The sequence below is a fragment of the Caretta caretta genome, chromosome 4 (genome assembly GCF_965140235.1).
Source record: "Caretta caretta isolate rCarCar2 chromosome 4, rCarCar1.hap1, whole genome shotgun sequence".
In the NCBI taxonomy this organism is placed as follows: domain Eukaryota; kingdom Metazoa; phylum Chordata; order Testudines; family Cheloniidae; genus Caretta; species Caretta caretta.
Window position 1 is genome coordinate 123,578,617 of NC_134209.1, and position 25,165 is coordinate 123,603,781.

At 43.3% G+C, this 25,165-nt stretch overlaps 1 protein-coding gene across 6 annotated transcripts in view; it reads right to left on the bottom strand.

Annotated features, from left to right (window-relative positions):
• Positions 1 to 25,165, bottom strand: part of CC2D2A (coiled-coil and C2 domain containing 2A) — a 139,577-nt gene that overhangs the window by 107,428 nt on the left and 6,984 nt on the right. For 5 of the 6 annotated variants that reach the window (XM_075128025.1, XM_075128023.1, XM_075128024.1 and 2 more), the window contains exons 3-6: positions 23,962 to 24,060; positions 23,464 to 23,563; positions 2,773 to 2,861; positions 528 to 623 (exon numbers count right to left, since the gene is read on the bottom strand). In XM_075128025.1, the coding sequence (XP_074984126.1) occupies positions 528 to 623; positions 2,773 to 2,861; positions 23,464 to 23,563; positions 23,962 to 24,060 (384 nt within the window). The remainder of the gene's footprint in view (positions 1 to 527; positions 624 to 2,772; positions 2,862 to 23,463; positions 23,564 to 23,961; positions 24,061 to 25,165) is intronic. The other variant, XM_075128026.1, reaches the window with a different exon arrangement.

The window sequence follows — 25,165 nt, forward strand, 5'->3', positions numbered from 1 at the left end:
GGGCTTAGGAATCAAAGGATGCAAAATGCTCACAAAGAAATACATCTAAAAAGTGAGAGTTCTTTAGCTGTTATAGCTTTGTACCTTTATATAAAGCTACAGCTTTACCTGTGTAACCTCTAACAGAAATAAAATATAAAAGCACACTATTTATAGATAAAATACTCTTTTTGGTTCAAGTATAGCAATTATGTATCTTAAAACATGGTAAATAACAGGAGCACAGAGCTTGGAAGGGCTAATCTCAAGGTGATAGAAGCCTCACTTGAAGTCTATGCTATAACGAAAGAAAATTTAATACTGTATGTATAGCATGTACATGAAATGCATTAATTGGAAAGGCTCCTGTTAACTAAAGAATTCTTGAAAAATTCGGGATGTCTTTCTGTCTAGCAGACAATATAAAAAAGAGCAATACAAATGATCTTACACAATGGCTTTCAAACAACTGACAGTTTTATTACCTTCACTTTCTTGTTCAAATGACAGCATATGGCGCATGCACATATACACATTGTATTTCTCACCTCTTTATCCCATTTAGTTTCTGATTCCCTCAGCCTGAGGCTTTTTAAGTGCCTTGGTCTTGGACCTTCTTGCAGTAAAGCACTTTCTGCTTTAGACTAAGAAAAAACAAAAAAGAAATTTTGGTCATATAACAACATATGAGTAATGTTCTTACAATTCCTGGAAATTCAAGGTCTTACTACTAGGGCTGTCAAGTGATTAAAAATTATTAATCGTGATTAACTGCACGATTTTAAAAACTGCAATTAATTGCAGTGTTAAACAATAATAGAATACAATTTAAATATTTTTTGACGTTTTCTACATTTTCAAATATATTGATTTCAATTACTATGCAGAATACAAAGTGTACAGTGCTCACTTTACATTTATTTTTGATTACAAGTACATGCACTGTAAAAAAACCAAAAGAAATAGTATTTTTTAATTCACCTCATACAAGTACTGTAGTACAATCTCTTTACCATGAAAGTTGAACTTACAAATGTAGAATTATGTATAAAAAAAAACTGCATTCAAAAATAAAACAATGTAAAATTTTAGAGCCTGCAAGTCCACTCAGTCCTACCTCTGGTTCAGCCAATCGCTCAAACAAACAAGTTCGTTTACATTATCAGGAGATAATGCTGCCCGCTTCTTGTTTACAATGTCACCTGAAACTGAGAACAGGTATTCTCATGTCACTGTTGTAGCCGGCGCCACAAGATGCCAAATGCGCTAAAGATTCATATGTCCCTTCATGCTTCAACCACCATTCCAGGGGACATGTGTCCATGCTAATAACAGGTTCTGCCCAATAACGATCCAAGCAGTGCGGACTGATGCATGTTCATTTTCATTATCTGAGTCAGATGCCACTAGCAGAAATTTGTTTTTCTTTTTTGGTGGTTTGGATTCTGTACTTTCCGCATCGAAGTGTTGCTCTTTTAAGACTTCTGAAAGCATGCTCCACACCTCTTAGATTTTGGAAGGCACTTCAGATTGTTAAACTTTGGGTGGAGTGCTGTAGCTATCTTTAGAAATCTCACATTGGTTTTGTCAGATCTGCAGTGAAACTGATCCTAAAATGAACAACATGTGCTGGGTCATCATCCAAGACTGCTATAACATGAAATATATGGCAGATTTCAGGTAAAACAGCAGGAGACATACAATTCTGCCCAAAGGAGTTCAGTCATTTAATTAACACATTTTTTTTTAAAACGAGCATCATCAGCATGGAAGCATGTCCTCTGGAATGGTGGCCGAAGCATGAAGGGGCATACGAATGTTTAGCATATCTGGCACGTAAATATCTTGCAATGCCAGATACAAAAGTGCCATGTAAATGCCTGTTCTCACTTTCTGGTGACATTGTAAATAAGAAGTGGGCAGCATTATCCCCTGTAAATGTAAACAAACTTGTTTGTCTTAGCAATTGACTGAACAAGAAGTAGGGCTGAGTGGACTTGTAGGGTCTGAAGTTTTACATTTTTTTTTAAACATAACTTCACTCAAAAACAAAACAATCTACATTTGTAAATTGCAGTTTCATAACAAAGAGATTACATTACAGTACTTGTATGAGGTGAATTTACAGTGTAAATATTTGTAATCAAAAATAATATACACTTTGATTTCAATTACAACACAGAATACAATATATATGAAAATGTAGAAAAACATCCAAAATATTTCATAAATTTCAGTTGGTATTCTATTGTTTAACAGTGCAATTAAAACTGTGATTAATTTTTTAATCGCAATTAATTTTGAGTTAATCACATGAGTTAACTGTGATTAATCAACAGCCCTACTTAGTACAAGTAATATTAATGAAAGATTCTTTTTACTGCATAATCCTCTTAAATTATTATAAATAGCCAGATTCTGCTTCCCTTTATTACACTGTACAGTAGTTTTATGCCACAAGTAGCCACAATGATTTCAGCAAGACTCCAGCATGGAAAGTAGTACTTACTCAACATAAAAGTGGCAGGATCTGACTCTCAGTTAAAATGGCAAGGTTTTTCCAAACATTACATTTTTCATATTACAAACAAGAATCAAATTAACTTGTTTAGAAAATAACATCAAAACCAACTACTGGGAATTAATCTGTTCAGATATCAAATACTATATTAAACAGACTTACAAAGGCAAATTTAATTCATTCAATTATATGCAGCACAAAACAAAGAAGATAGAATTTATGAGAATTTAATCAATCAAATACAATAAAATCCTTAATAAATGCATTCTCACCCTTGCAGCTTTTAATTTTTCTCTCATCCGTTCCCTAATGGAAAATTCTGCAAAGCTTGTTCTTGAGGTAGAAGGGACAGGAGGGAAGCCTGAAACAGGAAAATCACGATAAATCTAGAATTACAGTTTTTTGGTGGCAGAATCTAAAAATCATATAAAAGACTTGCTATTCAAAATATTTACAGGATATGGAAAATTTCAGTTTCCAACAGAAAGACCTTCTTCAACTGAGAAAACATTAAAATATACACATACTTGATTTTGACAATGAAAAATAATTCTTGGTTTTCATGTTTCAAAACTTATAGGCTAGCAGTTGAACTCCTTTAGCCCAGCTAGATTTGCCTTCCAAAATTAAATTAAAATATAACTGATTAGATCTGACCATCCAGAGTACAATATATCAACATTTCTTTCCATTAAATATCTCTTAATTATCTGATGTTCTCCATATTCTGGTGATCTGACCTTGCCATTTCTAATATTATATGGTATTACATAGAATCAATCGTGATTAAAGGAATACCCCCCCATGACAATTCCAGAATAAACATTAAAACAAGATACCCATTGTCTATGTACTAGTCTTTGTTCAAAGCTATTATATATGGCCCCAAAATGAAGTAAAACCTTATTTTTTTAAGTAACGCTATCAAAAAAATCTAGTTCCTCACTCTCACAGGGTACTTGGCCTTCTGAAGGGGTCAGGGGCTCAGCCCACCTCTGACAGACTTCATAAAGGGGAATTCGGCAATTCAGGTTCATGGGATTAGTTATCTCACTGGGGCAGTTAATTAGGCAGTGAAGCACCTGGGCATGATAAAAGGCAGTACTCACAGTACAGACTAGAGAACAGAAACTTCCGGTGAGAGGAATAGTCCCCAGAATGAGAAAGATCCCAAAGTGATGGGGCTCACCAGGAAAGGAAACTAAGGAAGAATGTTCCTAAGTGGGAGAGGCTCCAAAAGGGAAGAGCTATGAGTGCCAAGTCAAAGCAGAACCTGTCCCTTGTGGAAGAATTTCACCAGATAGCAAGAGAAGCCCCAGATAAGAGGAATTATATGCTGTCCTAAGGAAGGATCATTGCAGTTTGACCTCCATGGGGGACCCTGACCCAAGTGAAGAACCACTTCCCTAGCTCATGAAAAGAGGCCCTGGCTCTAGAAGAGGGTTCCATGTCAAGTGGGCCTTGAGGGTAGCAGACCTAGATGTAAGTGGGGTTGATGGACTAAAGTTAACTCAGCCCTCTCCCCCTACAGCTAAAGATGCTGGAGTGAACGCCTATTTGTATAATGTTCCACTTTTAAGTAAAATAAACTAGACCTTTGATGGTGTACTGTTCAATATACATAAGCCTCACTGGATTTATCGAAGCCCACTGGGGAAAACTGAGGCAGAGTCATAATTGCAATGCTTCACCACGCCACTGGGGGCACTCCAGGGGTGAGGACCATCACTATACTCATCTTTAGCCTTTTAAAATAAATTCAATAGCTGGCAACCATTGTATGTGCTAATCACAGTTCTCAGTATTTTCAGACAACACCTTGTTGGCTTCTTCACAGTTTCAAGCCCTTCATGTTGTGTCATTTTCCTTATTTTCACTGGAGCAGAATATGTTCAAGGTCCAGATCCTGCAGACACCTGCATGCATGCTAGTAACATTGATGTCAGTTTGTAGATTATAAGGACACAAGGAACCACAACTATCATCTAGTTCAATGGTTCTCAACCTGTAGACAACAGGCTGCTTTCAGCCCAATCAGCACACAGCTGCAGCCCACATGACATCTCCAGGGCCACACAGATGGCATATATATCAAGTGGACGCAGCCCACGTAACACATGGAGAGCTACGTATGCGGCCCACAATGGTAAATAGCTTCAGAACCACTGATCTAATCTGACCTGTATGACATAGAAAGAAGGTTCTCCACCCCGGACTATCAAGGCCCACTGACTCACAGAAAAAATCAGTCTCAGGCCACAAACAGCCCTGCAGGGGGGCACAGAAGCTTGAGGATTCCCCTAGGCTTTGGGGTGGGGCCAGAAATGAGGGGTTCAGGGTGCAGGAGGGGGCTCCAGGCTGGGGCAGGGGGGTTGGGTATGGGAGGGGGTAAGCACTCCGGCTGGGGGTGCAGGCTCTGGGTTGGGGCTGGGGATGAGGGCTTTGGGATGCAGGAGGCGGCTCTGGATTGAGGTCAAGGGGTTAGGAGTGTGTACTGAGTCATATGTTTGCTTTAGTGGCAAATCAGTTTCTGTCACAGTATTTTTAACTCTTAGCACTATAGAGCCTGTACAATTATGAGAGAAAGATAGATTCTACTCTGGCTCATGCATCACCAAAAGAATAGTTAACTAACTTCTAATTTCATGGACATATTCTGCCCTCAATTAGACTTGTGCAGTCCCATTGAAATCAATGGAGTTTCAGAGGTGAAAAAAAGGGCACAGCTTGATCTGGAGCATCTTTCATACTGGTGATGATGCATGAGTCGTTGAACCAGAAAGAACACAGTTTGACTTTTAGATTGCAAGATGAGTTTACATGGCTAGAAGTTAGAAAAACACAGTTTACTTTTAAAGTGAGCAAATTTTCTCTGAAATTAATTGAGAGATAATAAATAAGTAACCACATGTATGTATAATTAGCATAAATGGCATGAAGCAGTACTTCCTTAGCAAAAGTCTCAAAGAGAGATACCAGACTAGGAAAGCAAAGTCAACAGGGCAAATGGGAACATGAATTACAAATTATCCAATGGTAAAATCATCTTTAAAATTATTACAATTTTTACTTTTCCATTAGAGAAATTCTGTGATTTGCAAGAGTTTGATTATTAACCAAAAGGGTGCCTAAAGTGAAATTCTAAAAACGATCATCTTTCATGTAGACTTAAAGTCTCTGAATACTACATGTCCAAGAAAGAAATGCTGAATTCTGACTGGAGTGAAAGGCTGTTAAGTAAGAGAGAATTTCTGGGACACATTCAATGTGGCCAGGATTTCACCCTTAGTCCTCCAGGAAGCATCTCCATTTTAAAGTTCTGGGGAGCACCACAGGGTGCTACTCTACATTAAAAATAAGGGTATCTAATCTTTTTGGTTTTACACAAACCATCATATGGAAAGTGTAGTTCCTCTAATTAGAGGGGAAGGAGAACTAAAAACTGATGACATCAAGAAAGCGGAAGTACTTAATGACTGTTTTGTGTCAGTCTTCACTAAAAAGGTTAATGATAACCAGATACTCAACACAATTAACATTAGCAACCAGGGGGAAGGAATGCAAGCCAAAATAGGGAAAGAACAGTTAAGGAACATTTAGGTAAGCTAGATGTTTTCAAGTCAGCAAGAACTGATGAAATTCATCCTAGGGTACTTAAGGAACTAACTGAAGCAATCTCAGGGCATTAGCAATTATCTTTGAGAATTCCTGGAGGACAGGAGAGGTCCCAGAAGACTGAAGAAGAGTGAGCAAAGTACCTATATTTAAAAAGGGGAACAAGGAGAACCCTGGGAATTATTGACCAGTCAGCCTAACTTCCATATCTAGAAAGATACTGAAGCAAATTATTAAGCAATCAATTTGAAAGCACCTGGAGGATAATAGGGTTATAAAGAATATCATAGACTCTTTGTCTCCTAGTGCCCAGCTGGAAATGTTTTGCAAGAGAGAGTCTGAAACAATAAAAAGGAGGGACAAACACCTCAAGGGTCCCCTATCTCTCTGCCTATAGTATTCACTGCACCTGAAATGACAAAGGAAGCATCTGTTGGACACTGGGGGAGGTGTCCTGACCTACAGGGTTTGGTTAGTAAGACTTCTGAAAGCATGTGGTGATACAATGTGCTTGAATCTGATACAGTTTAAATTAGGGATTAGTAAACATCTTATCTTTATTTTTCTTGTAACCATTTCTGACTTTTATGCCTGTTACTTATACTCACTTAAAATCTCTCGTTTTTACTGTTTTATCTAATCCAGTGTGCTCAAGTTGAAGTGTCCAGGTAACTCTATTTGGGGTGACAAGTTGTCATATTATTCCCTTAATGGAGTAAAAAAATCTCGTGAGCCCTCTCCTGGACAATACAGGATTTATGTTTCTAGGGGAAAATCTGAGATTAGGGGTGTATTGGGGTCACCCAGCCACATAGCCAAGGCTGGTGAGAGCTAGAGTATAACCCAAGTATGGCTGGCAGGCTGCAGTTACATAGGGTGAGACTTGTATGCTGGAATGCTGTCTGTTAGTGGTCCATGTGGGAGCTACTTCAGCAAGGCGCTATAAGGCACCCAAGGTTGCACGGCAGGGTTGACACAGCTGCTCATTAGTCTGGATTGTACCTGGTATGTCACAGTGGGTGCACAACTAGTTGAAAGACAGTACTCAAAGAGTAGTTATCAATGGTTTGCTGTCAATTTGGGAGGACGTACCTAGTGGAGTTCTGCAGGGCTCAGTCCTAGGTCCAGTATTATTCAATATGTTCATTAATGACTTGGATAATGGAGTAAAGAATATGCTTATAGAATCTGGAGATGACACCAAGCTGGGAGGGGTTGCAAGCACTTTGGAAGACAGTTTTAAATTCAAAATGACCTTGACAAACTGGAGACTTGGTCTGAATTCAACAAGATGAAATTCAATAAAGACAAGTGCAAAGCACTTCACTTAGGAAGGAAAAACAAATGCACTACTACAAAATGGGAAATAACTGTCTAGGTGCTAATGCGCTGAAAAGGATCTGGGGGTTATAGTGGACCACAAACTGAATATGAGCCATCAGTGTGCTGCAGCTGCAAAATAGGCCAATATGATTCTTGGGTTTATTAACAGAAGGGTTGTATGTAAGACATGAGGGGCAACTGTCCCGCTCTATTCAGCAGTGGTGAGGCCCCAGCTGGAGTAGTGTCCAATTCTGGGAACCACAAATTAGGAAAGATAGGGACAAACTGGAAAGAGTCCAGAGGAGAGTAACAAAAATGATAAAAGGTTTTGAAAACCTGACTTATGAGGAAAACTTTAAAAAACTGAGCATGCTTAGTCTTGAGAAACAAGACTGAGGGGGTACCCAGTCACAGTCTTCCAATATGCTACGGGCTGCTATAAAGAGGGTGGTGCTCAATTGTCCTCCATGTCCACTGAAGGTAGGACAAGAAATAACGGGCTTAATCTGCAGCATGGGAGATTTAGGTTAGATATTAGGAAAAGCATTCTAACTATAAGGATAGTTAAGCTCTGGAATAGGCTTCCAAAGGAGGTCATGGTGTCCCACTCATTCAAAGCTTTTAAAAACAAGTTAGACAAACACCTGGCAGGGATGGTCTAGGTTTACTTGGTCCTGCCACAGTGCAGGGGACTAGACTTGATGACTTCTCGAGGTCCCTTCCAGCCCTACATTTCTATGATTCTATGCCAGGCTGCAAATGTGCTATGGGCTAGGTACAGTAAGTTTACTGGGTCAAATCGAGGAAAAAGTGTGCCCACAGCTGGTAGCTAGAAGACTTAGGATCTCTACCCAAGATACAGCACTGTATCAATAATGGAAAGAACTTTGATGTAAGGACAGATCAGATTCAAAAATGAAGATCAAAGGATGACTTCTAGAACCCTGTTTCTAGGTTGGTAGTGATCCCCTGGGAGGGAACATGAAAGATGCTCAGGGTTGTTGCAAGGCATTGAAATTATGCTCTAAAGCAAAGAAAATTTCACTCCTCTCACATCCTTACTCTTTAAGGGGACGTATTCTCTGTCAAGCTCTCAAAACAAACACAAATTATTGTTACTACTGATACTCATCTTGCATTTACTAAAAAAAAAAAAAGTAAGAGGGGGTTGCAAAAACTTCTGACTCCAAATAAGGGGCTGCCAACCTAAAATGATGAAGAAACACTGGTTCAGATTATTAGACTGCTGGGGAAAAGGAGACTTACTGTTTGTTTTCTGCTTTTCAATCCTTGCTTCCAAAGGGCCTGGGCCTCCCTTACGACATAGCTACATTCATAACAAATCGACACACCTCTTTGTGGACCAAATTTATTAGAGGCTCCTTTTTCATATTTCGTGGTATCTTTTCTGCACCCTTCATACATTGTCTCTCTCAGACTGTAACTTCTTCATGCAAAGACTAGGTTTTGGTATGAGATTGTACAGTGCCTACTATGTGGTCCCCATCTTGGTCATGGCCTGTGGCTGCTACTGCATTAAAAATATTAAATAATATATGCAAAGTAGTTCTTTGTTACTGAAGGCAGGCTGTGTGAATTAAAAGACAAAGCAGATTCTGTCCAAGGCCTACTATTGTATATTTATACAGATGGGAAAAATGTTTACGGTTTTCATGACAATGGGCCTATTATGCACAACAGAAATGTTTCTTCATATGTAACTGCAGTGTTTCCAGCTGGACTGGATGGTCAAGACTAGGTTTTCACCCTATCCTATACATTTGAGGGTCCACTTATCTCCTTTCACAGGTGCTCAGTTTAATGTAGCATTCATACTGTGTCAAAGAAGAACATAGCATAAAAGCCTGTGGAATTTTATAATAGATGATATTATGTTTATACACCCAATAGTACAGATTTTTTAACGTTTTCCTTTTTGTGGTATCTTGTTTCCCACCTACTTATGGGTCAGGACTTTAACTCCATAATGTTCTTCACACCTTCACAAATCTCCCTCATTTTCATTGCAATTCTTGAGTTTCTCTGATGCTCTTCAGAGACTGTTTGAAAACATGGCATTGACTAATGTCTGCTGTTCTTTTGCTGTTTGAAGAAGCAAGGGTTTTTTTGTCCTTCCTCCATGTGAATTAACTATTTTCTTTTCCTGCTCTTTGAGAAGTAGCTGAATTATCCCTTAAGTCCCATACCTCACAATTCATCTTTTCTACTAGAAAAGTAAACATTTTGTAAAATGATTGGCCGACTAAAGGTGCAGCCTCTTTGGCTGATGTTTTTTGGAGCGTGTGGCTTTTTTCTTTGAACAGCTGTGAACACTGACATTTCAAGTAAATATTTTTTTCTAGCTATCTCCAATCATACCATTAGTAATATAGTCAGGTTTTTTTTTTAGCTAAACATTGCTCTGCTTTCTCCTTTGGAAAAAAAAATATTTCTTTGCCAAGGCCTGAGTACAGGGTGATTTCATATTTATATAAGGAATTAAATTAATAGAAAGGTTATAAAAATGAAAAGGCCAAGAGGATTGGGAGGAGTTTTATCACACAACTTACATAATGCAACATTGAGATTGATGATTAATCAAGACACTTATACAAGAATATTGGTGACAGAAGATAACTAGAATATGCAATTAAAGCCATATACAGGTTACATATTAATATTATACTCAAGGTGTAAATTACCCTCCAGGATTAAGCTAGTCCCTCCCTTGTCATTTAAACAGAAAAAGGGTGTTGTGATTAAGCCATGCTGCTACTGGTTCTGCTCTCCTTAAAGGACAGTCCAAGGCTTTGTTTGAAGCTTTGTGCCCTTTAAACTAAGGTGTCTACCTACTTGGTATGGATATTTACCTTTAGAAACATCTAACATAGGTTTCAGAGCAAATAATAATGCTATTACTTTGCAAAAGTGTGTTCTGATTTGTTGGATCAAAAACACTTGTAACCTCACCTCAATTCCTCTTCATTGATTAATGCCAATGAGAAAACTGATGCACACAAATGTGGTTTGGGACTTCTGCAATACTGGGCAACTCCTTCTAAGCTTGGTCCCAGACAAACAAGGTTGTAGTGAACAGTGTTGTAAAATCAGTAGCGAAACTATTTGCAATGTATTCCTGACTCTTCATCATCAAAGGAAGAGCCCATGTGAGTAGTGACCCTCTCAGCTTGTTTTCTGTAACAAGAAGCTATAAGTATTGGATTCAAGGAAAGATCCTTCAACTCTGAACTGTTTGGATTCTAACAGGGTGGAATAACAGAACGAGAAGACGGAGATTCCCAGAGTCATTCTGGGTAGTCCTGAGAGACTTCTGGGAAACTGGCAGATTACTACATCTCTGCTACCATTTGGAATTACAGACTGTGACTCACCTATACATATATTTTACCGGCTTCAAACTCTCAATATCTCTCATTTCCTTTTGTTAGCTAATAGATCTATAGTTAATTTACTATAGAATTAGCTACCATCATTGCCTTTGGTGTAAAATCTAGGGTACCAACTGATCTGGGGTAAGTGACTGGTCTCTTGGGACTGGGAGCAACCTGAATGTGGTATAATTTTTGATATAAATGACCTTTTATCACAAAGTCCTGTTTCTCTGGGTGGGAAGACAGACTGGAGAGTCTAAGGGAATTGTTTGTGACTCCATGGTAAGACTGGTATAGTGATTCAGGAGTTCACATTTGTTAGTGACTTGGTAAAATCTAATTATAGAAGACACCACCAGTTTAGGTTATCTGCCTTTTTTTCTGATAGTCTCCCAGAAGGTAGGTGCTCACAAACGTGAGCCACTCCAGACAGCATGGCATTGCCCACTCTTGGTGACTAGTCTCCGACCCTGAGTGGAACCAATTGGCCCAGCTCTACCAGTTCCAGTGGGGACTATGTGAGGAGATTAAGGATGAGCTAGCCTGTGGAGGCCTTCATCAACCTTGTCATCCACACTGACAATAGGCTCAGCAAGCAATATGAGGAAAAGAAGGGGTCTGTGCTACTACCTGACCAGTGACCCTCAGTACCAATCTCAATGCAGACTCTGAACCCATGCAGCAGGATAGTGCCCGCCACCATGTGACCCCTGAGGAAAAACGGCACTGTCACAGCTTGTGTTTCTACTGTGGAGGATCAGCCAAACTTTTGCCAACTGTCCACCCCGAGCTCTAGCACAACACAGTTCAGGAAGCAACCACACCCAGGCCTGGTAGAGGGAGTTGGCCTGGGTAAGCCTGACATAATGACCCCCTCCCCCACTCCTTGCTAAGGCATGCCCCAGGCATGGTGAGTCCAAGTCTGCCTCCATGTACCAGGGGAGCCTTACCAAATTCTGCCACAGCGGCCACTCGTGGATTCCAGGCAATGGACAACTTCATAGATACTGATACGGCCTAAGCCCTGGGTATTCCAGTTCAACCAAAGACTGTCCCCAACCCAGTAGAAACTATATATGGCTCACTCCTGTCATTGGGGCCAGTGACACAGGAGACAGTGGCGTGAAGTTGCCATTTGGGACCATCGGGAGGTTCTTCCCCATAACCCTGGTCATTTCACCGCTGCTGGCTCACGGTCCTTTGGGATGAGCACCAAGTTAGCTTCTGCTCCAAGTTTTTCAAGCAAGTCTGCCAACACACACTGTCTGACAAACCTCAGAACCAAGACATACCCTCCACCTGATCCTGCCTGTGGGTCAGGTGAAATACCATCAGAGTTGACTCCAGCACTGCCACAAGTACAGCAACTACGGTGATGTCTTCGAGAAGAATGCTGACTCCCTACTACCACACCACACCAGGATTATGACTGCCCGATCGAGCTGCACCCGGGAGCCAAGGTGCCATTCAGCCGTATTGACGCGATGTTGGAACCTCAGATAGCTGCCCTGCGTTCCTCTCTCCAAGAGAATCTGCCCAAGGGTTTCATATAGCCATCTACCTCTCTTGCTGGGGCCCCAGTTCTGTTTGTTAAAAAGAAAGATGGAACCCAGCACCTATGCATGTATTACCAAAACCTACACTAGGTTACCCTCAGGAATCAGTGCCCCCTTCCACTCATCCTGGAACTACTGGATCATGTATTTATAAAACTCAACCTGCAGGGGCCTATAACTTGGTTCGGATCTGAGCCAGGGATGAGTGGAAGACAGCTTTTTCAAACCCAGAACGGCCCCTGGTAATGCCATCTGGCTTCACAAATGCCCCAGAAACATTCCAGCAAATCATAAATGAGGTCTTCTATGACATCCTAACCCAGTATAGCATAGTCTACCTCGATGATATCCTCATCTTTTCCGAGGATCCTGAACACCACACCCAGCATGTTCGGTCAGTCCTGGAACGGCTCCATCAACATGGCCTTTAGGCAAAGCTGGAAAAGTGCAGCTTTGACCAGTGCTCCATGGAATTCCTTGGCTACATCCTGTCCCCTAATGGCCTCCAAATGGACCCCAAGAAGGCACAGGTGGTTCAGACCTGGGTACACCCCCAAAACATCGAAGAGCTACAACACTTCCTGGGGTTTGTTTTTATCGAATGTTCATCTCGGAGTTTTCAGGCCAAATCAACCCCTGACAGCACTTCCCCACAAAAACACCACCTTCACTGGTTCCCATAGGCCCAATGAGCACTGGACTGGCTCAAGATTACCTTTACCAGCGCCCCAATTATGGTCCATCCCAACTCAGCACAACCCTTGATCATTGAGACTGATGCCTCTAATGTGGCAATTGGGGCCATATTCTCTCAAAGACGTGGTCCACAAAAGCACCTCCACCTTTGTGCCTACTATTCACAGAAGCTCACTCCAGCCAAACAGATTTAAGAAATTCTAGATGAGGAGCTTTTAACCGTAAAAGCAGCCTTTGAAGAGTGGCACCACTAACTGGAGAGTGCTCAGTACCAGTACAGGTATACACGGATCACAAAAACTTTGAATATCTCCACTGAGCCAAAGCACTGAACGAGAGGAAGATTTGCTGAACCCTGTTCTTCACATGCTTCAATTCACCATCATATCCCACCTGGGGCCCAGAACAAGACTGTTGTTACCTTGTCCCAACCAAATAGGGGAATATCTTGCCAGCCAGAAACACGCACCCTCCTCCCCCAAATATATTCTTATGTCCTGGAACTTCCTAAATACCATGATTCCCCAAGACCTCATGTTACCAATCTGCTCAGCTACAGAGAAGGAGCCTCCTCCCAAGGGGGTCGAGACGGCAAGCCAGGTCCAGGATGGCTTGCTCTAATGTCAAGTGCCGCTTGTATGTCCCACCAGCCACCCAGTTAGAGGTACTAAGGCTCCGTCATTACTCACTATTAGCAAGCCATCTGGGGCACTTCAAGACCCTCCATTTGTCCACCCACTCCTTCTGTTGGCCCTCAATGTGCACAAAATCCACACATATGTTGATTCCTGTGAGACATGCGCCTGCATCAAGAAGCCAGGCTCGAAACAGCTCGGCGCCCTAATGCCTTCCAAGACCCTGTCTAGTCCCTGAGCGGCCATTACCCTGAACTTCATGGTCAAGCTCCCCATGTCTAGCTGAGAAACTGCAGTCCTGGCTATGGTTGACCAGTTGATAAAAATGGCCCACTTCATCTCCACTGCACACCTGCCCTCTGCAGAAGAAAAGGCTCAGCTCCTGGTGACTCATGACATCCATCTCCATGGACTCCTAGAGCAAGTCACAACTGATCAGGGTCTGCAGTTTGTGTCATTGTTTTGGCGCAAAACCCTATGATTGCTCTGGGTCTGCACTTACACATCCACCACCTATCACCAACAGATGGTCAGTATGAACAAGCAAATCAAATGTTAGAACAATATTTGTTCTGGTGGAGATTTGTGAAGCAGCACAACTGGTCAAGCCTCCTACCCCAAGCAGAGTTTGCTTACAACACTGACCAGTGACCATAAAGCTTCAGTTACCCACATCCCCCAAAATACCCCCAGTGTTTTATATATCCTTACTAAAACCCTATATCAACAACACTTTTGCTCACCTGGCTCAACCATTGCCCACTCCGGTATAGATTGAAGGACACAATGAATGTAAGGGCCACGAGATACGGGACTTAAAAATTATATGTGATTCCCTCTGGGAACCTCACAGACTGGGAGGGCTATTGTCACAATATGTGATCCTACGAGTCTGCATCCCAAATCACCTCCCTGACCTTGTGGCAGCCTTCCATGCTGTTCATCCAGACAAACCTAGGTTGGCTATCGGAGGGCACCCCAGGAAGAGGTAACGTAAGGCCCTTTGAGTCTAGAACACAGGCCTGCAGAGCTGCCATGCAGCTAACATCTTCATGCCGCTACCCAGAAGCCACTGCAACCAGCTTGCGCTCCACTGCCCATAACCTGCTATGGACACAAACCATGGGAAGTCCCACCTGAAGGGGACTAACAGGCAGCATCCTCATGGCTCCTCATTGGCTCCCCACCCATATAAACCCCAGAGGCATTCCAGGAAAATTACAGGCAATACCACAAATCTCCTACAGTTGTCATGACTATACTGCTCCTGAACTCCTGGCTTCAACATTGGCTTGATTTGTACTTTGCTTCCTGACCCAGATCCTGAAATCTGACTCAGACTCTTACCCTTGGAATGGGCCCTGGACTGGAACCTTGGTCCCAACTGCCCTTCTTAAGATCCTGACATCTTCAGGCCTTGAGGTTTTGCTTGCTAACATCACTACTAATGGAAAAACTCCTGGACTGCCTCACGTATGCTAACATGTTGTCTGCTAGAAGTTCTGAAAGGTGGAGAATCTGGAAACGGGAGGCATGCACCACAGGTTCTAGTAGGGCCACGACTGCTCCAAGGGTCCCTGTCTCTGGACATCTGGTGGGTACCAGGGTATTGGAACTCTCTTGATGAAGGAGAAGGGAAGTGACACCTTCTGTCACAGGAGCGAGGGACATAAGAGCCTACATCAGGCTCTGAGGAGGACCCTGAGTCACACAACCCTGGTGGTATAGTGCCAGTGGTGCCAAGGTCCAGGGATGTCGCTCTGGAGATATCAGTACCAGGGACTTCATGTTGGGTATACCCTGGACATCCATTGGTACCAGCCAACCTGTCTCCCGTACCATCAGGGAGTCCAATACCAAGATGCAGAGTATGTCCCAGGATGCTGCATAGGTCTCTGGCATTGTCAATACCAAAAGTTTTTCCTGGTGCTGCTGTTCTTGAATCGAAGTCAGTACCATAGCAGGGGTCAGTCACATTGACCTGGGCCCCAGAGTCAACAAATGCTTGATGAGAAGAGGTCTGTACCGTGCAGTGTCTTTTCGCAGATTATGTCCTCCCGCCCTCTCAAGCAGGTGGACAATAGTGAGGACCTCGATCGTCTAGGGGAGCTACATCTTGGCTCCTTTGAGGATTCTGCCCTCATGTGCTTCTTTCTTGGCACTGGTTAAGGGGATCAGTGCTGGCGTTCAGAAGGAAATTCCAGAGCGGTATTCCTTACCTGAGAGGGAAAGTTCACAAGGGAGATGCCGGGTGGCCTCCATGAGGATGTGGCGCAGTCTCCCTTTTGTTGTTTTGTCTGTCCAGGTCTTAAAGTCTCTACAAATCTGCATCAATCTGTAACACAGACTGGTGGTCCCTAAACTGTGGGGCATCCCCCCCAGGGGGGCATGGAGGAAAGTTCAGGGGGGCCCAGGCCAGCCACCAACAGGGGCAGGGAGAGAGCACCACTCAGCCCTGCTCCGCCCCCAGCCCACCTCCACTCTGCTCCCTGCTCTGCCCCCAGCACAGCTCCAGCCCCAGCTCCACTCAATGGCCAGCCCATCTCCGGCCCCTGCTGTTGCTCCACTCTGCCCGCAGCCACAGTTCCACTCCACCTCCTCTTCCAACTCCAGCCCAGCTCTGTTCTCATTCCCTCTCCACCCCCGGCCCAGGTCCACCTTTAGCCCCAGCTCGTCCCCCATCTCCAGTTCAGCCCCCAGCTCCACCTTCGAGTTCCTCTGCTGAGCCAACTGTGCAGTAATGGGGGGTGGGGGAGAAAGAGCATGGATAGATTCACTACTGTTGGTCAGGAGGGGAGGGGTAAACAGAAAGTTTAGGCACCACTGCTCTAACATAATCCTTGCCGAGACAGTTTAGGCAGGTGGAATGAGGGTCGCTCACCAGCATAGATTTTTTATTATTATTTGCAGCCAGCACAAGCCCAGAGACTTAGGCACATGCGGTACCAGGTACACCCTGAACATAAGAGGGGACCAATCCTCCAAAACAAGCAAGAAAATAACGATGAACATGTATACTAATCTAATGAATACCACAAACTATTTACCATAGGCAAGATTTTTTTTGGGAGGGGGGACAGAAGGAAGGAGAGAGAGAGAAAAACAACTTCCAGTAGCAAGATGATACTTCCCATGCTTGGTAGTCAGAGTGTAAGATGGAACTGAGGGAGGCATGGGGCACCTCTGCTGCCCAAGGGCCTAAAGGGCAGAGACCACCACCAACACCTTGACGGGTATTGCTAAAGAAAAAAAATCGCTGACTTAAACCTGAAGTGGAATGGACATGTGCAATCACAGGAAGCAGAAATTATTATTTTGAACTGGGAATGAGAACGAAGGAGGTGGACAGCAGTTGTACTGTAAAACCAGTTACATATTCTTTGAGCTGAAAACTGGCTTGTAAAATATCAGTCTTAAGTGTTATTCTTTTCCTTACAAATTTTAAAATAATCTGTGTGACATTAAACACTGCAAAGAAACTGATTTAAGAAGTTTATTGCATTATAAATAAAAATAATTGTTCACATTTACAAAGAACATTTAACAAACAAGTTACTATTGGAAAACTAGATTTTGAACATGAGGAATAATCGCCGCATTAAGCAAAACTACTAACAGTGTCAAGAGTCAACTGTAGACTGTTTTGAGGGTTTTAAGGTAGACTTGGCAATACTAGGTCACTTCAACCTGATCATACATTCTCTAAACACCAACAATTCACTAAAATCAACATAAATTGTGTGTGTGTATGTATGGGGAATTAAGGATCAGGTCCTTTAGTTAATTGGTTGAGCCAACTGCCTTTAGTACATACAGATACTGGTTTACACAGGTTCTTAGAATTAAGGAGTGACTTTTCAGGACAATTTATCCTACAATTGTTCAGTATTTTACTAAATTGCTTAGTAATGATTTCTTACTAAACTTACTGATTTCTTAACTTTTCTTCATTTCCTTTTGTCCCGCATCCCCTCCCCCCAAATGTATTTTATAACAACTTCTCTCTCTTTATCATAGCATTCAGGATTTCTTTCACGTTTTGCAATTCCCAGTAGTTTCAAAACTGAATCAAAGAAATACACCAGCCTTTGTGCTGGAGGTGGAAAAACTGTGTGACCCCTTTTAGTAAATCAGATACAAATACTCATACTAAATGACCCCAGTACGCATCTACAAATGAACGAACGATCATTCCCAATAGAACCATCCCGGAAAGTAAAGACTTCCCAACTTTTTGATCTTCCAGCATATTCAAGGAAGCAACTACCAGATGCTGGGCTATTTCTTAAAAAGACTTCATTATTTGCAGCTGTTCTCTATTCACTTATTAGTGAATTAATATATAGCCAATTCCTTACAGTTGTTTAGTTCAGGATCGAAGAGAATGTAATATTAAATTAAGGGAAAATGCCAGATTTCTGCCAAGGGACTTTAAAAAAAAGCATGATGAGATGTTGAATAAATTAACACAGGTAAATAGGGAAGGAGGGAAATTTCTGTTCCAGCTGTTAGAATATTTAATTCTTTGGCTATAGTTAAAAATAAAATGTAGAAACTGGAAAGTGAACAATTAAATATTATGTAAGATTAGCACGAAAGAAACTAAGTGAATTTTAGTGACATGAAGAAAATATTGAAAATGATGGGATTAAGGGCAACCCTCAAATGTCACTGCTGTTTTGAAAAAGGAGAGCAGATTCTCAAGTAGAAAAGACAACCATGTTTAAATTACAAGGATTTAGTAGAAACACTGAAGCAAAGTAAAGGCAATCATAAATCTTGTTCACAGGTAGGACTGTGGAATTCACTTAGACTTATTGAGGAGAGAGCATTTCACCAGAAACTAGGGATCAAGCTGTGTGTAGGAATGCCACCTTAGGACCTCAGAGTGGAACAGCTTCCTTTCCTTCCCTCCACATGATGTACTGAGGGAACAGCCCAGACCCACAAAGGGACTTAGGTGTTGCAACTCCTAACTTTTAAAAGCCTAACCACCCAGTGGAATCCAGAAACCCTGGGTTAAGTACCTCGCTCACTATACAACACATGGGGGGACAGGAATCTGACACTAGCACCACAAAGCCAGCATAGTAGGTGGGGAGCTACCTAAACTAGCCAATACCAGATATCAAGAAGGGTGTCCTAAGCGCCACACTTCTGGATTTAGACACCTAATTCCCAGAGGATAGAGGGAGGCACCTCTCTCTGCGTGGAATCCACAGACAGGAACCCTTTCCTCGAGTCAGGAACCTAAGCAGTTTTTTGCAAGAACAGCAGCAATGGATGCCTAACTCCTTACAAAATGGCACCTAATGAGTTTAGGGGCCTAGAGGAAGAGCAGTGCCTAAATCTGGGTCTCAAGCACCTACATTCCTTTATAGATCTGTGCCTAAATGCATTTCAACATAGAGCTTGGAATCAAACAGACAAGCCTATGTTTGGAAAGGTACCACTGAAGATTATTTTTTGTTTTAGGTCACACTTATAGCTGACAAAAGCTCCGTTATGAAGTAGGAGCCAAAGGCATACTTTCAAACATGCCTTTAGCATTTAGGAGCCAAAGTCTCATTGAAAGTCAATAGATCAGGGCGGGATCCACAAAAGGAGTTAGGCATTGAAATGCTGAGTGTCACAGCATCGAACTTCGAGTCACCAAGAAAAATCACCACCACCTATTCCTCATCCTGATTTTGTATTGGACTCGATCTGATAGCAGCCTCTCAGCGCACCTACCCAATCAGGCCCTGAACACAACTTAGATGGCTGAATGCCTGTCTTTTTGTTGTTTGTGCATCACTCTGGAGCTTAGGTGGGAGACAGGCATCCCGATGCCTAGAGGGAGAAAGCAGTGCACATGCCCAGAGCCAGAAACTTTTAGACACCTAGGGAACTTTCACCGTGAAAAACTTAGGCAAAGAATTTAGGCAGCATCCCTAACCTACAGCACTTGGAAGCGGTTTTGGGGGTTGCAGTGGAGCCAAAACAGGGACTTCAGTGCCTAAGTACTTTCATGGATTCCCACCCTTCGTTCCTGAGTCACTTAGGAGTCTTACATTTTTTTAATCCCTCAATTTATTGAGAACAGATTGATGTTTTACTGAAGAGACTGCTAAAGAAACTAAGTAGCCACAGTGTGAGAGCAAAGTATTGTTACGGATCAAAACTTGCTATGAGAGGAAACAGAGTAGCAATAAATGTTTTCATCATGGTGAATAATGAATAGTAGGAGCTTAAAAGTTCCAGGTTAGGTCTCACATTGTTTAAGATATTTATTAATGATCTGGAAGGGTGTGTGCACGCAATGAAGTTGCAGAATTTGCAGATGACAAAGTTTACTGAATGTAAGTAAGTTCCCCTTACTGAATGAGGGAGGCAAACTAGTGACAGAGGATGTGGAAAAAGCTAATGTACTCAATGCTTTTTTTGCCTCTGTTTTCACTAACAAGGTCAGCTCCCAGACTGCTACGCTGGGCATCACAAAATGGGGAAGAGATGGCCAGCCCTCTGTGGAGATAGAGATGGTTAGGGACTATTTAGAAAAGCTGGATGTGCACAAGTCCATGGGGCCGGACGAGTTGCATCTGAGAGTGCTGAAGGAATTGGCGGCTGTGATTGCAGAGCCATTGGCCATTATCTTTGAAAACTCGTGGCGAATCGGGGAAGTCCCGGATGACTGGAAAAAGGCTAATGTAGTGCCAATCTTTAAAAGGGAAGAAGGAGGATCCTGGGAACTACAGGCCAGTCAGCCTCACTTCAGTCCCTGGAAAAATCATGGAGCAGGTCCTCAAAGAATCAATCCTGAAGCACTTGCATGAGAGGAAAGTGATCAGGAACAGCCAGCATGGATTCACCAAGGGAAGGTCATGCCTGACTAATCTAATCGCCTTTTATGATGAGATTACTGGTTCTGTGGATGAAGGGAAAGCAGTGGATGTATTGTTTCTTGACTTTAGCAAAGCTTTTGACACGGTCTCCCACAGTATTCTTGTCAGCAAGTTAAGGAAGTATGGGCTGGATGAATGCACTACAAGGTGGGTAGAAAGCTGGCTAGATTGTCGGGCTCAACGGGTAGTGATCAATGGCTCCATATCTAGTTGGCAGCCGGTATCAAGTGGAGTACCCCAAGGGTCGGTCCTGGGGCCGGTTTTGTTCAATATCTTCATAAATGATCTGGAGGATGGTGTGGATTGCACTCTCAGCAAATTTGCGGATGATACTAAACTGGGAGGAGTGGTAGATACGCTGGAGGGGAGGGATAGGATACAGAAAGACCTAGACAAATTGGAGGATTGGGCCAAAAGAAATCTGATGAGGTTCAATAAGGATAAGTGCAGGGTCCTGCACTTAGGACGGAAGAACCCAATGCACAGCTACAGACTAGGGACCGAATGGCTAGGCAGCAGTTCTGTGGAAAAGGACCTAGGGGTGACAGTGGACGAGAAGCTGGATATGAGTCAGCAGTGTGTCCTTGTTGCCAAGAAGGCCAATGGCATTTTGGGATGTATAAGTAGCGGCATAGCGAGCAGATCGAGGGACGTGATCGTTCCCCTCTATTCGACATTGGTGAGGCCTCATCTGGAGTACTGTGTCCAGTTTTGGGCCCCACACTTCAAGAAGGATGTGGATAAATTGGAGAGAGTCCAGCGAAGGGCAACAAAAATGATTAGGGGACTGGAACACATGAGTTATGAGGAGAGGCTGAGGGAGCTGGGATTGTTTAGTCTACAGAAGAGAAGAATGAGGGGGGATTTGATAGCTGCTTTCAACTACCTGAAAGGGGGTTCCAAAGAGGATGGCTCTAGACTGTTCTCAATGGTATCAGATGACAGAACGAGGAGTAATGGTCTCAAGTTGCAGTGGGGGAGGTTTAGATTGGATATTAGGAAAAACTTTTTCACTAAGAGGGTGGTGAAACACTGGAATGCGTTACCTAGGGAGGTGGTAGAATCTCCTTCCTTAGAGGTTTTTAAGGTCAGGCTTGACAAAGCCCTGGCTGGGATGATTTAACTGGGAATTGGTCCTGCTTTGAGCAGGGGGTTGGACTAGATGACCTTCTGGGGTCCCTTCCAACCCTGATATTCTATGATTCTATTTAAGTTAGTCAAGTGCAGAGTGGACTGTGAGGAACTTCAGAGGAACCTAAGTACACTGGGTGAATGGACAATTCTATAGCAAATTAAATTCAATGTTGATAAATGCAAAGCATATGAGACACAAATTTAAACTATTTATAAACTTTACAGGGTTCTAAGTTAGTTGTATCAACACAGAAACGGGACATGGGCATAATCAATTGAAAATGCTAGATGAGTGATCTTTTCACACTATCCCCTTGCTGATCTGTCTGCTGTAGGGGGAAATGACCTGCAGTCAAAAACTGCAGCTGGGTGGGAAATGGATTTCTGAGTTTGCAAATATTTTTGAGTTCAAAAGTTTTTTGCTATCCCACAGGGGGACAAAAAGTCAAAATCTTAGAAGTTTTGCAACCCAAAATAACCAATGGCAGTGAAGGAGGGTGTCAACTATAGTGTTCTGATAAGTCTGTATTTTTAACCTTTTTGTTTTGAAAGTTAAGCTAATTAGTTTGAGAAGTTGTTTCTAACTGGAAATTTTTCTTTACAAAATATCAAAATAAAAATGGTATTTTAAGAGTTTGTAACAAACATTGTCTTGTCAATAAAATTAGTTTGTTCTAATCACTTGTAATATATTTGATTTCATTTTAAAAATTTTCCCTTTTGATTCCTCTCATTTGTAAAATGAGATTTTTCACAGAGTGCACAAATGAGAAAAATCACCCAAAATAAAATTGATGGTACTACTATTCCCTAAAATATCTGACAGGAATTGGGTAAGAACAGTTTTGTCTAGCAAAATTTAAATTACTTGGTTTTGGATAGCACTTTCTGCCTTCACCCTCCCCAACTCCATGATGAAGTGTTCTGCTGCAACAGATTCAAGTAGAGTCCCTTTTGTGCATATATGTTTGAATATATTCTTCCATTCTTGCCCTCTATAGGCAGGAGATGAATGACAATAGTGACAAAATAATCCTGTCATCAAAATATTACTCATACACAGGGTGATGAGTAAGTGTCAGATATAACATTCAAATATAGTATAATAAATTGAGGAGTTGATCCTTGGAATATTCCAAAAATATTGTGCATATTATCTAATGTTCCTGAACGCTTTAAAATGTTTATTTTAACTGAGAATTTTTTTAATACATTTCCAGAGTTTTAATCAGAGGAAGTTTTTCGCTGTACTGACAAAAATTCACTTGCTAAAGGAAGAGTATACCGCACTTTCCATAATGGGTAACTTAGCTCTGTGCTGGTTATTTGCACCCAATTATCACGCGCTGGTTCGCCAGCCGTGCATGAAAACAAGATATCAGCACCTGCCAGTCACCCAATCCGGCAGAAGCAGCATCTGTCCCGCAGCGCCCTGCCCTGCCCCCGCCGTCCTCCCCGGCCACCCCTCGCTGAGCGACGCTGCCGCCCCAGGGACTCCGCTAACCGCTCGCCCTCCGCTGTCCCCGACACGCTCCTCCCGCCCCAGGAGTTTGGGCCTCGGGCTAACAGCGCCGCGCAGCCACAGCTCCAGGGCCCGCTGCGTGGGGCTACCCCAAGGGCTCCCTCCCGGACAGGTCATGCCGCTCTGCGGCGTCTGAGACCCGGGACGCGAAGGGGCTGGGGCGGGGCGGCCCCCCCCGGCCGGCAGGGACACTCAGACACACTTACTGCGCGGCGCCCGGGCAGTGGCTGCAGGAGCCGCCATCCCGGCTCGGTCCGCCTCCGCCTCCTCCGCCAGCAGCACAGCGGGACCCACGGCCTCCGGCAGCTAGGGAGGAGGAGGAGGGGAGGGAGCCGAATGTCAGGCGGGGCAGCACACGCCGCGGAAGCCCCTCCGCGCCCCCTCCCCCGTAACCCGGATGTACTCCGCACCCGCCCCGCGTGCCCGCAACAGCCTACACTCCAGATGCGCAGGCGCGGTATTCCGAACTGTCCCCTCGCCGCCAGGGAAGCTCCACCCGCCTCCTTTTGAATCACCGCGCACGCGCGGTAGTGCTGCTCTCCCGGGGCTCTGCCCCGACCCTTGGAACCAGTTGCGCGGGCTGCGAAGGGCCCCGGCTGAGGAGGCGCTGCTGAGCCAGGACGGGGCGCCCGGTGAGGCGCCAGGCAGGGTCACCGTCCAGGCTCTGTGGGCAGCCGCTCTCCACCTGCCCGCCCTGAACTCACGGGCTGCTTTCTTTGCCGGCGCTGCGCTTTCAGCGTCCGCTTCAGCTTCTCCACTTGGGCCTGGGCCTGGGCCTGGGCCTGGTCCTCGCCTCGCATCTCCTGTCCCAGGGAGGAAGCGTTACAGCGGTTGAACAAAACCAGGCGTCGCACGCACGTACCCGTACAGCGCCACTCTACTTTGGCTTTTGTTCATAGAATCACAGAATATCAGGGTTGGAAGGGACCTCAGGAGGTCATCTAGTCCAACCCCCTGCTCAAAGCAGGACCAATCCCCAGTTTTTGCCCCAGATCCCAAATGGCCCCCTCAAGGTTTGAATTCACAACCCTGGGTTTAGCAGGCCCATGCTCAAACCACTGAGCTGCTGTATTTGGTTCGGTTTAGGGCATATGTAGGCCCCAGTCCCGCCAGCCCTGCAGCACGGGCATAGTCCTATTGGCCTCAAGGGCGCTAAGTGTGCCTGGCCCCAAGTGTTTGCAGGATCTGGGCCCGAGCAGTGCAGATTTAATATATCGGCTTATCGGTGTGACCTCAAGAAGTTTTTATTGAGCAATATGTTTGCTCTTACATTCTATTTAGGAGGTCCGCTACTCCACTCTTGTAAAGGTGCCTACGTGCGATTTATTCACACATACAAACCATCTTACCTTCTGCAACAAATATCACAACTCTCATAGGTTACTGCGAAGTATTACCTCCAAAATTACATAAATAGTCATTTAATGGTTCAAAAACAGTTTTACAGTTTTGAAATCTGAGTAATTTTCTGATTTTGTAATTAACTCACATGATCATCAAAATGTATGTGCACATTTAATTTTTTTGTAGTAATCAAGTTGACTTGTATATAATGTGCATATTGTTATTTCAGTTCTCTTTCCTGTGGTACTTGTCTATGGTACTTGTCCGTATATTGTGTACTCCTCAGAGCCAGGACTGTCTTTTTTGAGTATTTGGAAAATGCTTGGCACAAAGGCACTACGATAATTAATTAATGTAATGACATCGATATAGAACACATCACTGGCTGGACATCAGCAATACCAGGAGGGATGAGCTGGAGTACCGATGAGAAGCGCAGTCAGGAAAGTAAGTGAAATATTTTCCTTGTGGATTGTATTTTCTAAATGGACAACCTACCTAATTCTCAATTACTGAGGGGGACTATCTCTACTCATTGATATATTTTGCTTTCCACAACCAAAT